The 15,851-nt window shown below is 38.5% G+C and overlaps 1 protein-coding gene across 2 annotated transcripts in view; it reads left to right on the forward strand.

Annotated features, from left to right (window-relative positions):
- Positions 1 to 14,281, forward strand: part of NECAB1 (N-terminal EF-hand calcium binding protein 1) — a 62,370-nt gene extending 48,089 nt beyond the window's left edge. For both annotated transcript variants that reach the window (XM_035318330.1, XM_035318331.1), the window contains 8 exons: positions 1,008 to 1,144; positions 3,072 to 3,184; positions 4,542 to 4,618; positions 7,127 to 7,180; positions 8,685 to 8,797; positions 10,858 to 10,935; positions 11,885 to 11,976; positions 13,918 to 14,281. In XM_035318330.1, coding sequence (XP_035174221.1) covers positions 1,008 to 1,144; positions 3,072 to 3,184; positions 4,542 to 4,618; positions 7,127 to 7,180; positions 8,685 to 8,797; positions 10,858 to 10,935; positions 11,885 to 11,976; positions 13,918 to 13,946 — 693 coding nt within the window. In that variant the 3' untranslated portion in view covers positions 13,947 to 14,281. The remainder of the gene's footprint in view (positions 1 to 1,007; positions 1,145 to 3,071; positions 3,185 to 4,541; positions 4,619 to 7,126; positions 7,181 to 8,684; positions 8,798 to 10,857; positions 10,936 to 11,884; positions 11,977 to 13,917) is intronic.
- Positions 14,282 to 15,851: the final 1,570 nt, after the last annotated feature.

The following is a 15,851-nucleotide window of genomic DNA, read 5'->3' on the forward strand; positions in this document are numbered from 1 at the left end:
AAGGAAAGGAAAGGAAAGGAAAGGAAAGGAAAGGAAAGGAAAGGAAAAGGAAATTGTGAATGAAATCATGGATACAAGGAACCTGTGGAAAGAGGTGTAAGGGCTTTAAGTCAGAGACTGGTCTGAACTGCTTAGTTCTACCAGAACTAAAATATCTCTATCAAAGAATTATTACAAGGGCAAAATCTCTAAAATTATCAAAGAAAAAACAAACAAACAAAAAAAAACACATTAAATATATTGAAAATGTAGTTACACAAAGAAACATTGCAGACTGATAAATATAGGTACAATAATAAGCAAGTTTCAACTGAAAGAACACTTAGACACATTTCATATAATTATGAAATATGTAGATATACAGTTTCAAAAATAATTAAGCAAATTACAGGGACAAAAGTCCATCAAGGACTGCTACATTCAAAAGGCACTATTTCTGGCACTGGCAGTCCTTGAGCCAAACTGCTGGTGGTTTTCAGGGCAGCATCCCTCAACACGTGTCCTGCTCAAAGACTCTTCCTGTAATCAGTGGGCGAGACAGGCCACTACACTAGATAAACATATTTTCACAAGACTGGATGTGAATAAAAACTTTAATTTCACTTCTATAGCTGTCAATCATATCTTGTTTTTTTTTTTTTTCCCATACTTAAGAAGTAATGTGGTATTGCAATCAAGTGTAATTAGGAAATGTAAGAAAACGTGGTTGATTTTTCTGTTGTTTTTGTTTTTGTTTTTTTGACTAGAAACGTTGTAGAAGCGTGTACCTGGGCCTTTCTGAGCTTGGACGGGTTCAGTGTCCATACCTGGAAATTCAGAGGTCCTTGCATAAGCATACAGGTTTCCTGTGCAGTTTGCCTGTATAAGCACCAAAACATCCAGCTGCCTCCTTTCTGAACTAAGCCTGGATCTTCCCTCTCATATTTCTAACATAGTAGGCAGATCCTTCTCTTCTCTTCTCTTCTTTTTTTTTTTTTTTTTTTTTTTTTTTTTAATTCAATTTTTAGGACTATCAGGAAGCTTCTAATTTGGAGCAGTTTGTGACTCGCTTTCTTCTGAAGGAGACACTGAACCAGCTTCAGTCCCTCCAGACCTCCCTGGAGTGTGCCATGGAGACCACGGAGGAGCAGACTCGGCAGGAAAGGTCAGCAAACTGCAGTGACAGGCATGAGGAGTGAGTGGGGTCACCAACAACCTCCAAGACCATTTAACGTTCTATCCAGCACCCTGATGTAGGGAATCACTGGAGCAATAAGGATATGTTTTTTACTCTGCATGGGAATTCATTAATAATAGTAGGAGTTTTCCTTAAATTGAATCCAGACAATTTCCACTCTGATCCTATGGTGGGTTTCATGTAGAACTGAGAACTGCTGAGTGAGATCATTTTGTTGCATCCTGGTTTCTTCTCCTTTGACTTCTTATAAAATCCATTGACTATTTAATATCAAATGCAGAAGCCACAGCAATGCAATGTGAAAAGCTCTGAAATTACCAACATCGTTGACTGCCTCCTTGTTTACTTCTTCCAGCTTTATGGCTATTTTTCATTCCTGGTTGCAGGAATGGTTCAACAGTCCCAACATTAAGAGGCCAGGGTCTTGCTTGTTACAGCTTCTTGCTGTAACATGGGGCCCACAGTATTGGTTTACACCTAAGTCTATAAACTCTCCATCATCTTGGTAACCTATATCCAGGTTTGGCTGAATTTAATAGCACCATCTTATAGATGAGAATTTGTAGGATCAAGGACCAAAACATTTTTGAAAAGGAACTTGGCTTCATGGATTTGTTTTCCTCCATATGTTATTGTATAAGATGATGGGGAAAGCAAAGTACAAACTTCTGTTTTCATGGGCTTCTCATTGCTTCATATGTTTCAAAACACATTGTTTTTTCATGTTTTTTCTTGGAAATGTCATTTCCATGATTGCTTTGCTGTTGGTTGTGAGGTTTCTGACGTACATGGATAACATGCTGGGTGGGGTTTTGTGCTGGCAGCTTGACCACAGGATCAAGCAGGTTTTGGAGGCTGAGGGTGTACAGGGTATGCACAGTATATGTACCCATCTATTCATGTATATGTCTTTCTAGGCTCCCCACACGATTGGTGGGAAATAAAGAAGTCTGTAATGGCCAGTTCAGAGTTGGAGCTTAACTTGGGTGCTCTGAGCCATCCTCTGCAGTAATCACAGGCTCCTTCCCTGACTTGCCTTTTAGGATAGCCCCTCTAGAAAAAGTATCTAGAAAAAGTGTGGGAAGTATCTTTGTAACTCAACCTAACTTGGGTGTATAGGATAAGGAGCTGTGATACTTTTGAGTCAAATGTCATCTTCCCCATTTTCTGAGGTAGCAGTAGAAAAGCAAGACAGACTCATCACTTTAACTACAGCTATTTTGGAGAAAACGGGGTTAGTTTCTACCGCAGAGCCTGAGACCTTTTGTAAAATCATCTTTAATTATGCTTAACTTAACTGAGGGGCAAACTGTCTGACCCACTAAGGCACTCCTAAGCTAATTTAAGAGTCTTCACGCTGGGGAACTGCCATAATTTGGCTTACAGTTAAGAGATTTTATCCTGTTCGTGTGCTGCAGCAAGTACCATCCTAAAATATCTCCTTAATATAGTTAAATCTTCTCAATTTAAAGTTCATCCCTGACTTTCAGCTCCTCTTATGATCCCAGTTCCTCTACAGAGGTGAAAGAAAACTCTTATGAACCACAAAAAGACACTGCGGGACTGGCTCCCCAGGCTAGGGCAGAACCATATCACTGGCAGACCTCGAGTTTTCCTTCCCTAAAAGATAGTTTTAGGACAACATAATTTTCCCCTTTTTCCCTCTCTTTAATGCCTAGTGATCTAGTCTAGTCATTAAAGTTATTAAAAACACAAGTGATTATTTGTGTTTTTATTATCTGGAAAAGAATTCAGTAGTCTCAGTAGGTCTGTGTCCTTTTTTTAATTTAAATGGGCAGATACAAGGACATAACAACATACTTCTGAAAACAAAAAGAGGAGACATGCTATCCCACATGCATTAACTTCTGAGCTGTCCTGTATTTCTGTGTAGGCAAGGTCCAACAAAACCAGAGGTGCTCTCAGTTCAGTGGCCAGGAAAACGCTCAGCTCGAAGGCTGCAAAGGAACAACAGCTTATCGCCAAACAGCCCTCATTTTAACACAGGTATGGCATGTCACGTTTTAAATATATACAAAACATATGCATAAACACACACACAGAGAAAAATATATGTTTATCTTCCTCTCAAAGCTTTAATGTAGATGTGCAAATTCATTCAAGTACTTTACTGACAGAAATCAACCTTCAATTTAATACAGGAGGTATTAGCTCAAACTGTAGGGAAAATAAAGGTAGCCAAAGATATGAACCAAATATATAAATGTATACATATATATATATGTAAATATGGGTCAAACTGGGATATTGTTTTGGAGGTGTTGGTAGAGCCAGCATTTCTTAGGTAATATTTATAGCCTGTAGATAAGAATGAAAAAGTGAGCACATAACTTATACAGAAGCAAATTCTCATGGGATGACTTACATCCCAACTGAGGGGAACAAATGAGAAACAGAAAAGGAAAATGCAAAATCCAAAAGAAAAGAATTATTTAATTTATTAAATTGTTAAAGATTATACAAAAAAAAAAAAATGAAATGGCATCTGTGGGATATGTTTGAAAGTAATCACAGACTCCCAGGGTGGCTGAGGCCAGCAGGGCCCTCTGGTGCCACCCGTGCCCAAGCAGGGACACCCAGAGCAGGGTGCCCAGCACCACGTCCAGGTGGCTTCTGAAGGGCTCCAAGGAGGAGACCCCACAGCCTCTGGGCAGCCTGTGCCAGGGCTCCGTCACCCGCACAGCACAGAAGGGCTCCTGGTGCTCAGGGGGAGCCTCCTGGGGGCCAGGTTGTGCCCAGGGCCTCCTGTCCTGGCACTGGGCACCACTGCACACAGCCTGGCTCTGTCCTCCCTGCACCCTCCCCTCAGGGATTTACAGACAGTGATGAGATCCCCTGAGCCTCCTCTTCTCCAGGCTGAGCAGTCCCAGCTCCTTTCTTTCTAGGAGAGCTGCTCCAGGCTCTTCATCTTCATGGGCCTTTGCTGGACTCTATCCAATAGCTCCATGTCCCTCTTGTACAGGGGGCCCCAGAACTGGACACAATACTCCCAGTGTGGCCTCACCAATGCTGAGCAGAAGAGAAAGAACATCTCCCTTGACCTGCTGGCAATACTTTGCCTAATGCACCCCAGGGTAACATCAGCTGAGGGTAACATCAGCATGTAGTTTTCTTTCTGTGTTGGATTTCTACAGTATCTTAAGAAGAAAGAAAATCATTCATACAGACAAAATCACGCTTTACCTTAGTTACACCTAAATGAACATTGAAGTAATTGCAGCACATTCTTTCGAGAAGCAAAATAATTTGCAGGCTAAGTTAAGCATTTTTTACAGAATCAATGAGTATACTATGTTCCAGCATTTAGTAACATTTTATTCTTCATTATTTATGTTTTCCAAAGTCTGGACTGAGGAAGACAGCCAGTGGATGACCCAGATAAACAGACTCCAGAAGCTGATTGACAGGCTGGAAAAGAAGGTGTGCCTTTCTGTTCTTCTGGTTGTTCTCTCACTCTCAGTAAAGATTTATGATGCGATCCTGGAACCACAAATGCTCGTCAACATCCCAGCAACAATCTTCCCAATCAGTAATGTCTGAAACTTCAACACCACCTAAGTGAGCTAACACTCATTATGTGCCTACATTTTCCTCTTACCTTCTTCATTCTTGTTTCATGAGAGCACAATCTACTAAATATTTACAGGACTTATTTTTGGAGCTGACAAATTGTCAAGTATATTTAATGTTTTATGTGCACATACAGTATGTACACAAAGCCCATTCTGTGCATATAACAGTAATAATAATAATATACAAAACCAGCATCCTGGGATAGTTAAGGTTGTCACCTGTGTAACACAGTTTGGAAAAAAATAGCTAAAATAATAGATAAAGCTCAGGCTCTGTGTCAAGCTATGAGATTATTTTTTTTATTTTCTAGATAAAAACAACTCATTTTGACAAAACAAAATGGCAAATTAAAAAATAAGCATTTTATTTTGTTTTGAGGGATTTTAACCCTTCCTATGAAACATATAACAACTTGAAAATGGAAGCATAACTTCAAATGAAAACAGAAATAAAAACAACTTTTTTAGCCAAAAGTTTGTTTTTTTTTGTGCATGCCTTCCCTTCTTCAAACTCAACCCAACTCCATAGGCAAGGTTTTTCTGATGAATTTAATCAAATTCTCAAAAAATCTGAAAAACAACAACAACAACAACAAAAAAAAAACTGGTCGTTTTTAAAACTATTTGTTCCCCCATCCACAAGCCCCACCATGAGAAACTGAGTACACCACAAGGAATACACCACAGGCAGACTACTGACAGCTTTTCACACACTCCCCACTGACATCACCATGGACCCACCTATTTATAAATATCTGGTATCACATTTCGGTATGTCTGGAGGATATTGTCGCATGCTGGAAAGTCTGGCAATGACCTGCCTCTGATCCAATGATACCAAGGCTTCCAATGGCTTGTAAAAGGATGGAGTAGCATTAGTCTGTACAGTAAATGTCTATTTATTTTGTTTTCACTTATATTTGTTGCTACCTTAGGTTTTAAGTCAGTTTATGTCTCTGTGTGGTGAGGTTTTGTTTTTTTGTTTGTTTGGGGGGAGAATAAAGAAGAGCAGCAGAAAAAGCAAGGAAAACTGCCTAGTGGAAGGTTGATTTAGTGCTGTCTAACTCAATCTGTCTTCTGTCAAAGGTGAACATAACCATGTGTAAGTCTTATAAGTCATTTCTTTCCCTCAAGTTCTAAAGTTATGCCAAAAAAAAACATACAATCTTGCTATCTTAAGAGACAGTTTGCAGTACAGCTTGAGTCATTCCTTGCTTCTTTTTTCCATAACTTTCCCTAAAAAAAGTTTGCATTGAAAATATAGGAGAACCACGGGAATATGCATTTTCCCTCAGGGACTATCTGAGGTGTCTGCACTGACAAATGAGCTATTACAACTCCCCCCTGCTCCTTGATGTTCTATGCAAGGCCTGCAGGAGGGGTACAGCTGCACAGCAGCTCAAGTGTGGCTGCCGCTGATGGAGCCCCCGTGTCCATCTCAATTCCACCCACACACCTCTTGGTGGCTTTGCAGCCAGCAGGGGATTTGTGACAGTGAAATGCCCGCTACCTGAGATAAATCAATCCTCATCCAGCTGTAGGCTGATTTATTTTTTATCTTTGTGACACAAGAGATGTTTGCAAGAAGAAGTGAAGCATCACTAACACTGATTTTTGCTCCAGCTGCTATTGCAAATAGTTGTGGAGGGGTTTCAGGCACGAGAACATCCATATGTTACTGGGTTAGAGAGCACTGTGAGTTCCTAGTACAAAAATTTTAATTTTGTGTTCTCTGCTGGATGGTGTTTGCACGAATCACTGACTCAGGGAGCACACATCCAGTTGTGTGTTCAGACAGCACGCTGCTTCCTCACTAAGGCATCTGTTTGCTGCTGCTCCGTCTGTCCTCGGAGGCTAGGGCAGCAGTTCAGAAATCTTACCTGAATCATTGTAAATGTATTTTCCATGATAGAAAGTAGTCATTTACAAACAACACACCTAAATAAATTTATTCTGTAGAAAGTCTTCTGATGATTTAACAGGAGATGAGAGTTTATTTCAAATTATCACCCTTGCTCCTCTCTGTAGTTCATGTGATGTCTCTCTTCTCTGAACGAAGTCCAACGTACATTTATGAACAAGCAGATAAGCTACAAATGAAAAACTACCTGCTCAGCATTGTAAAAAACAACAACAACAGCAACAAACTTTACAGTCTGGGTTTAATTTAACCACTGAAATGAGATTCCACAATGCTTGTGTTTGGCTTACAGAAGGAATTTAATTATAATTTCTGGAAATATAACAGAAGATAAGTATTGGAACAGTTTGTTAAAAGCTAAGACTAGAATACATCTGTAGTATTGCAGCGTTGCACTTATAGTTTTTTTTTTCTTTCTTTTTATCTGCCTGGAAGGACTTAAAGCTTGAGCCATTTGAAGAAGAAGTTTTGGAAGAAAATGCAAGATCTGTAAGTGTTCTTCAAGATAATAAATGTTTGATTTTCAGTGCTGGGTATTGACATGACAATCTCACCTTATCTCTGTTAAAAAGGAAACAATTTTAGTCAGCAGAATACATTGTGTAAGAGGCAATAGATTAAAATTTAAAATACCCATGCAAAACTCTTACACTATTTTTATATTACTTTCAGAGGATACAGTCAGACAAAAACTCAGCTTCTGTAAAAAGGAAAATGCATCATTAGCAAGATTTACCAGATTTGGCAGAAGAGTCTAGGGTTGTAGCTTCTCTGCTCCTCATCATCTAATAGTACATATGCACTTCAAATGGCTGTAGAGTCTCCCTTCCTGCCAAATCTGCCATAGGAAACCCTATGAGGAAAGAAGGGAGAGCATCCAGCATAAATCAATAAACACAAAATCCCAGGGTGGCTGAGGCCAGCAGGGCCCTCTGCAGGTCACCTGGTGCCACCCGTGCCCAAGCAGGGACACCCAAAGCAGGGTGCCCAGCACCACGTCCAAGCAGCTTCTGGAGGTCTCCAAGGAAGAGACCCCACAACTTTTTAATTCTGTGATAAAATAAGGAATTTTATGGATCATCTATTTTGGTTATTTTTTCAAATGCATTTGATTTGCATTTTGCTAGGTACAAAGCCCTGAATATAGGAGCGCTAATGTATTCAAATATTTTTGAGATTTAAGAACCAAAAGAGATTATAGAATATTGCTATACAGGTTGCTTGTGGAATCCGTGAGACAACAGTATTGAAAATAAAAGCAGAAATGAGTCAAAATGTGTGCAAAAGGTCAAGATGTGCTAATTGGGAAGCACATGGGCTTTCTTTATATACTTCATTAGTAAAGTTGACAAGCTTCAGTGATTGAATCAGTGTGTAAACTACTTAGGACAGCCAAATAATAATCACAATAATTCAAAATAAATAGGTCTTGTGTACTGCTTAGTATTTATGAAGATTATTCCTTTTTACAGAAAGGCGGAGAAAGAAAACCTCTCTATTCATTATTTGGCATGGGCTACCTTAGGCATATTATTCAGGTACAAGTCAGAGGTCCAAAATGTAAAAGGCTACAAGAGCACCTCAATGAAACATATCGCTGCATCCAGTTCAGGTTATGGGAATTTGTTATGGGAATTTGTTATCTTACACTTCTGTGTATCTTATACCTGCCTGTGTACAGATTCATCCATGCATTGACCTTTTTACTGAATATCCAAAAGATCAGTGTTTGCTTTGAACTCTTCCACAATTATTTGGGGTGTTTCTTTTCTGTGCCTAGGTGTAAAAGCCAATCCCACAAGCAATTCTGCTTCTCTGTTTTAGGGATAAAACAGAGACTGCAAACTTCAAAGAAATTTCTGTGGGTTTTCTTCAATGATTGCATTTTCTGTTGTTTTATAGTAGACTTTTCTTAGCTTAAAGTGTAAGGTATAAAGAGCCCATAGGATGATATGGCAATAATATTTTAATACTTTTTTTTTTTTTGCACCAGCACATAATGATTGTTCAACGACAGATGTCCGTGGTAGAAGAGGAAATCGAGGAATTCCGGCTTGCTCTGAAGCAGTACGTGGAGTCTGCTTCTGCACAGGGTGGCTGCTTGCAGTAAGTACAATGCTACTGTCCTGGGGCCAAACACAAGAACATAATCTATTTTCTTGAATAACCTCTAAGCGGAGATGGATTAAGAATGAAGAACCTGTAGCATCTTCCTTCCTGGCTGGTTATGCATGTGTACTAAGACAGAACTTTTCAAAGACACCAAAAATCAGAAAGAGATGTCAAAGTATATGTGTGAACTTTCAGCAGTAGGACAAAATCCAATGAGTGTAATAAACGCTGAATCTTGCTATGAAAAAAAACACATTCCCGCTCTTGTGCACAACCCCCCTGCCAACGCTATACAGGATATCCCAGATATACTACAACATTTTTAAAGGCTCTGCAGGTCACCAGTTCACAGCTTCTCGAAGTTCCTAAGCTGTCCACCTTTACTGGAAAACTGTATTTGCCATCCAGCATTTGTGCTCACCTGGTAAGCAAGCAACGTAGCAACTTGCTTGCCAATTCTTTGTTTGGAAGCTTTGAAAATCTTTCCTTTAGGTTGTCAGTATAAAAAATAAATAAATAAATCATTCATAATAAAGAATGAAAAAAAAAGGCAAAATTTTCATTAAAATGAAGTGTTCCTTTTAGAATGAACTAAAACTTTAGAACTGATTTAAGAATAAGTTTCAGTGAATCACCATTGTACTGAATTTCTAAATTTAACAGACTTGAGAAAGCTAGTAACATACACATTACCACTATGACTATGTAGACCACTATGAAATAAATATTTCATACAATTGTATACAACATGCATATTGGGTACACAATATGGTTCCTATATATTCAAAGGCTTCTGTGGCTGCCTGACACATCCCTAACTTATGAGTCTTATTGCTACGTGATCATCACACATGATGATCACACATGGTGTTCATACAAACCAGAAAAAGAAAAGTAAGCTGGAAGAACAAATGTTTTCCTTCTGAAAATGAACATCCAACAAAATGCTGCAGTAATGCAGACCTGTCAGGGAGAGAGCTTGCACCACTTCAGAATGCAACATAACAAACGATGGCAAAAACTTAACTTTCCTTCCGAAGTTTACAGGCATTTGGTAAGTCTGCAATGCCACCTACCGTTTTTTTCAGTTTATGCCTTTGACATGATTTTTTTTTTCCCCCCAACAGTTCTTAATATTTTTTTATATTTTACAATGTACTTCTGCATACAGCAGGAGAAATCCAGTCAGTCCTATAAATTCATTACCTATTATGGTGTTAAACATAATCAGAGACCAGTTTTCAAGCACATCAGTAGCAAGATCAGAGAAATCTCGGGTACTCCGAGAAATACATATATATGCTTTTTGTGCTATATATCAAAACACCAATTTGAGTACCCCAATGCATAACTACCCTACATGTTAAAAAGCTGATATGCTCAGGATAATAAGCAGGACGATTCTGTGTAGAGAATGAGAAGTATTTCATGGGTCACTTTTTACCCATGATAAATAAGCTGAATAGCATAAGAACAATAAGAGTAAAAGGTATTATTTTCAAAGCGTATCTTCCATAGACATCGACCTGTCTTTATACTCTGCTGCTATTTGCTTCCCAAGCATCTAGGGTACCTCTGACAGAACAGGGCAAACTTCATGAAGTAACTTCTCAGTGAAGCAGCACAAGTCACTCCGTAAACCTCCTTGAGCTGTTCTCTACGTGCAACATGCTGTATTAGGTGATTTGATTTGAACCACAGTTGTCTGATTAATTTTCTATATTACTGATGGGCATTGCTTCAGGTAAATGACACTAATGGAGCAATATGAAAAATGAGCTTCATAAATGAGTCCATCATAAAAGTTACTTATTAAAAGTTAATAAAAGTACATGAAAGTACTCTAAAATCTCAGAAAGTTTTTTTTTTTTTTAAAAAAAAAAAGCTCAGATAATTTGCAGTTTGTTTCTCAAAATACATGTATTTGTGGTTTTCTTCTTTCCTTTCAAAAATCCCTGTATTTCATTCATACTCTTAAAGCATGTGGGAAAATATGTGTACGTGCAATAGCTCTGTTACACCTGATTCAATTCGTTCTGCCCTCCATTTCCTAGTGTTTCCATACAGAAACTTCCCAATGACTCCCGCTTCATTGTTTATGAGTTCTGGGAGAACAGCAATGCCTGGAATAGGTACGTTGTGTGGTTTTGTTTTGTTTGGTTTTGTTTAGAGAGAGAGAGCAATTGTGTAAAAGAACTGAATACGAATTAACTACTGCCAATCAATCTCGTGCTGAATATACCACAATACTTCAGAAAAAAAAAAAAATATATATCAATTTCTATTATACTGAAGGTCATAGACAAAAGCAGCGGAGACACAGCCAGTTCCAGACAGAAAAAGTCTGAAAGTGAATAAGGAGAGGTACAGCATCAGATGGTAATAGTTGATCAGAGATGAGTGGGGAAACAACTTCAGCATAGTTCAGTGGTGATAACAGAGGATGCAACAGGGGCCGACGAAGGAGACAGGAGGTGCATCACCACCCTGCAACACATGTGAGCAGTCACGGGAAGCTCTGCCAAGGTCTCCCAAACCCACAGCACAAAATCTAATCAGACAGATTCCCAAAACATCTCTTAGGGACTGATGGATTAAGCTGTGGTAATCTAAAATCCTACCAGCTGATTTCTATCTAGCCTGCGGCAGGCAGATAGCTAAGAAAATGAGTGGAGACGAAAAGGTTTTCCATAACTAATATTAAAAAAAAATAAAAACCAACCCTAACATCCTCCATCTGTAATCAGAAACTGTTCTGAAAGGAGACAGAGAAGCCTCAGGATGTTCCCTTCTGAGCACAGCCCCAGTTCAAGGCAGGTAAAGTTACTGTCAGAAAGACTGAAGAACCCCAGTAACACAGGTGAGCATCAGAGTAACAGTTAACCGTGCAGAAAAAAAAAGAAAGAAAAAAAAAAAAAATACATATTCTTGCATTATATATAATGTGGTCTCCTCTCCCACTGTCATCACTGTTTTGAAACACAAAATCTCTCTTATGGCCTGAATTGTAAAAAATCTGATGCACATAAATATATTTAGTCCATTAAAACTTGATATATTCTCATTTTTACAATGATTTAGCCACCTTCAAACGAATTACAGCAAGACGTTCCAGAGAAGTAACGTGGACTTCTTGGAAACTCCAGAGCTCATTACAACAATGCTAGTCCCTGGTAAATAGCATTTTTTCACAATATTTTATTTATTGTATATGAAGAGTTCTGTTATATTAGTGTGTTCTTTGTGCACGTCTACTGCATAATACCACCCTTAGTTAGCTCTGCTTTTGTAAAATATGGAAGAGAAAGGGACTCCAAATGTTTTTTAATTATTATTATTATTTTAAGCAGAGAGACATAAAATGCATCAGCAAGAATAAAACCCACAATGTTTTATTTCATACGGTGCAAAGTATTATAATTGCACATCCTATTTAAGAAAAAAAGAAACCTAGAATATGCAATACTATTTGTGAATAGCAAATAGACCCAATTCAAGATTTTCAGGGAAAAAAAAATTGTCTCCTGATAAATACTGTCTAATCATTTATTTATTTATTTATTTATTATGTTATTTATAATGATAGAAGGGAGCCTTAGTTGTTAATAATTGATACTTACCAACCAATTTACTGTACATTTTTCCTATCATAAAATGTGCAAAACAAACAAACAAAGAAAAACACCTAATTTGGAAAAGCAGGGTGTTAAAGATTCCAAATTATTATTTCTAATGCAAACCAATGAGCATACAGCCTCTTCGTTTTCAGAGAGATGATAGCGAAGAGACACAGTGCAGGGCCCTGATTTCCAATATGTCTGACTGCAGCCTAAACTGAAAATAATAAAAATCCACGTAATTAAATATAAAAATAAATATATATATATATTAAATATATATATTTATTAAATATATAAATATATAAAAATAAAAGTCCTATACCTAAGGTTTCCCTTGATATATATATATATATATAAATATATATATATAAAAAATGCCAAGAAATTTTCAGAATTCATGAGCCTGCAATTATGTCAGGGATTCCTGCAGTACCAAGGGATTGCACTTAATGAACCAAGAATCCCTTAAAATCTTATGTCTTAGTGGGAAATTGCTGGATTTAAGAGAAACGTGGCTATAGGAAAAAATGCAGAACTTTCCCACACCTCTGTGTCCAAGAGCCAGACTGAGTATGATCGGGAGTGGTTTGCCTACTGCTTTTAAAAATACAATTAATACAAAATAAAATGTAAGCATCATTTATAAATGACTACATACAGGAGTGTCTGAAATTGGATTCAAAAGAGCATCCCCCCTGCCTGCTAAGGAGGATTTCGGTCCCCAGCTCTGCATCCTGCCAGTTGCCATAGAAACGCCATCTCCCAACCTTGGCTCCTTACGGGGTGGCGCAGCGCAGTGATGTGCTCACAGCTGTTTTCACAGTTTTGTAGATTATCTATAATGTAGAAGTCTCTGTGGATATCTATAGGAAAATGCTGGCTGCAATGCTACAGGTGGGTTTTATGGAAGAATTTTAGACACAGTAAACTGGTATCACCGTAAAATCAGGAAGAAAAAACTAAACAACCTGTTCAATGAGTACATGGATAGGCTCTATTCTAGAAACAGCTTTACTCTAGCTCAGATGCAACACACCTCTTCATGCATCTTGGTAAGTAAGGACTGATGCAATTGTACATCACAGTCCAAATCTGACTCAACAAAAGCTACAAGCTAAGTCTTTACTCCTCTGATTAATCCTAATGAATGATACCTGGCTAAGAATGACTCGGGAAGACGTGTGCTTTTAGGACTGTTAGATTCTAAAGTAAATTTGTTTACTATCAGGTAATAGGAACCACGACCTATTATAATCACCTGCACACCTGTTAATTGACCAAGTTGCTTCAGGCCAATCTATTCTTCCCCTGTATGGAGAGGTTTTGTCCTTGAAAATATACAGCTTTCAAAGAGTTGCACATATAATGAGCATTTATTTAAACCCGGAGCGACATAGACACTACATTATAGCTACTTTATTTAGGATTTTTACTTGAGGTAGAAAAAGAAATACCACTTACAAAAACAAATAAATGAACTCTTCTCTCTTTCAGCATCGTGGTGGGTCCTCAACAACAACTAGAAGCTGTGGCTCCAAGTAATGTCGTGTTGTGTTTTTCATTACAATAACATCAATTTAGCAGTATACAGAGATGCTAGGTTAGAGCTTTATCATGTGATACTGCTCAACATTATGGATGCGATCTTTTCCATTTTAAAATGTGGAAAATAACATGTTTATTGCCTTCTATTCTTGTGGCTAGTTTAGTGAAATAATGCGTTGTAAAAGCTGAAATAAGACAACTGTGCTAAACTGCTTAGTCCAGACAAGCTATCACAGAAAAGTGCATCTTGATTGGCATGACCAAGTATTTGTGAATACTTTTAGTCTTATATTAATAAACAATTGTTACTTAATGCTGTTGTTTTCTCCTTTAACAGAAGAAACAGGCATAAACTTGAACACATATTTTCACAAATGCCTGATACTTCAGAGAAGCTGTAAGTCATTAAGAGAATAAATGTTGGGACAACTTTATTTTTAATACACTCATTCAGGAAATTTTCTGCCCAAGATAAAAACCAAGGCAATGTCATTTTCTCTTAACATCCCCTATCGCCCCTGCCCTCTCCCCTTCCTCGCAAGAGGAAATGTGTGCCTGTCTGCCAGGCTGCTTTGGATCTGCAGATCTAATGTTTCACAGCTGATGTGCTTTGAACCAAATGTCTTGAGCATTCAGCAAACCCTTCCGTTAGATCAGCTCCTAACACTGGCACTTCACTGAGAAGTCATTAGAGAAACTGCTACTACAGCATACACAACCACCATCCTGGAAGCAGAAATGTTTTCTTCCCTAACGAGACTTGCTGTTGTCACTTTGTACCTGTCACTTCTTTTCGTTCCTGGGCTAAGTGGTGTGTGTACTGCTCACACCTCCTTGACATGCTGGCAAGCTCTACACATGAAAATACCACTCTCTCCACTCACCTAGCAGTCCCTGGATACAAACAGGACTCAAAAATAACTCAAAAGTCACATTCAATAAAATGTCTTCTTCCCTGTAGTGTTTCTCCATTTTTATTTCACCTCAGATCACGCTGACACATGTAATTAAAACTCAGGAATTTAGACTAAAAACCAGCAATCTTCATTACACTGTGGTTCTGTAATCCAGAATCTGTGGACTGGACTGAGCCCAAAATTCTGAAAGGTGTCACACTTCGGTACTTGTGTTTAACCAGGGCACCTCATCAGTGGAGTTCTGAGTTAAACATAGTTGCCTAAACAAAAGCATCGAGTGCACGTGAGGTTGGGCATCCCACCTTGCCTCCAGCTCCTAGCTGAGAAGGACACATTTCCTATAGGCTGTGTGTCATATACACCAGCCCCACGGTGCTCCTTCAGCTATCCTACGTGACCCACAAGGCATACATCCCTGCCTTTAGGCAGCAGAATCAAACCCTTGGGCAACAAAGTCAGTGGAGCCTGGTTCTCTGAGCAGACGTGGGTGTCAGAGAGTGATGGCTACACACCTACATTTGAGCGTGTGCATTTGATCCAAATTTCAGCTTTAAATCTTCTTACAGCATCTCAGCAAATGTAAATGCTTCTGAGCCCAAAGCTTTCCCATACTGAATTAGTATTGGTTCCTTTAATGGCACAGACACTGTCATGTACAGAGATACGTGATCCAACGACAGATTTGCTTATCCTGAAAAGGCATCCCAATAGCCATATTGCACTCTGAAATGACAGATCACTGAAAAGTTTAAATCTTTCTCCTCTGTAGCAAAGTAAAATTAAAACTACTAATTTTCCTGAAGGTCCGGCTGACTTCTTTACTATGCCATAATCTCAGCCTAGTGTACTGCGTGGTTTCTCGTCCCTACTGATCTAGCAACAAAGGAAATACAGCGATGTCTAACACTGCTGCAGGCTGATCTGTTAAGTGAAAACTGACATGGTACACCCAGGTTTGTCATGGTT

The sequence above is a fragment of the Oxyura jamaicensis genome, chromosome 2, assembly GCF_011077185.1.
Source record: "Oxyura jamaicensis isolate SHBP4307 breed ruddy duck chromosome 2, BPBGC_Ojam_1.0, whole genome shotgun sequence".
Taxonomy (NCBI): Eukaryota; Metazoa; Chordata; class Aves; order Anseriformes; family Anatidae; genus Oxyura; species Oxyura jamaicensis.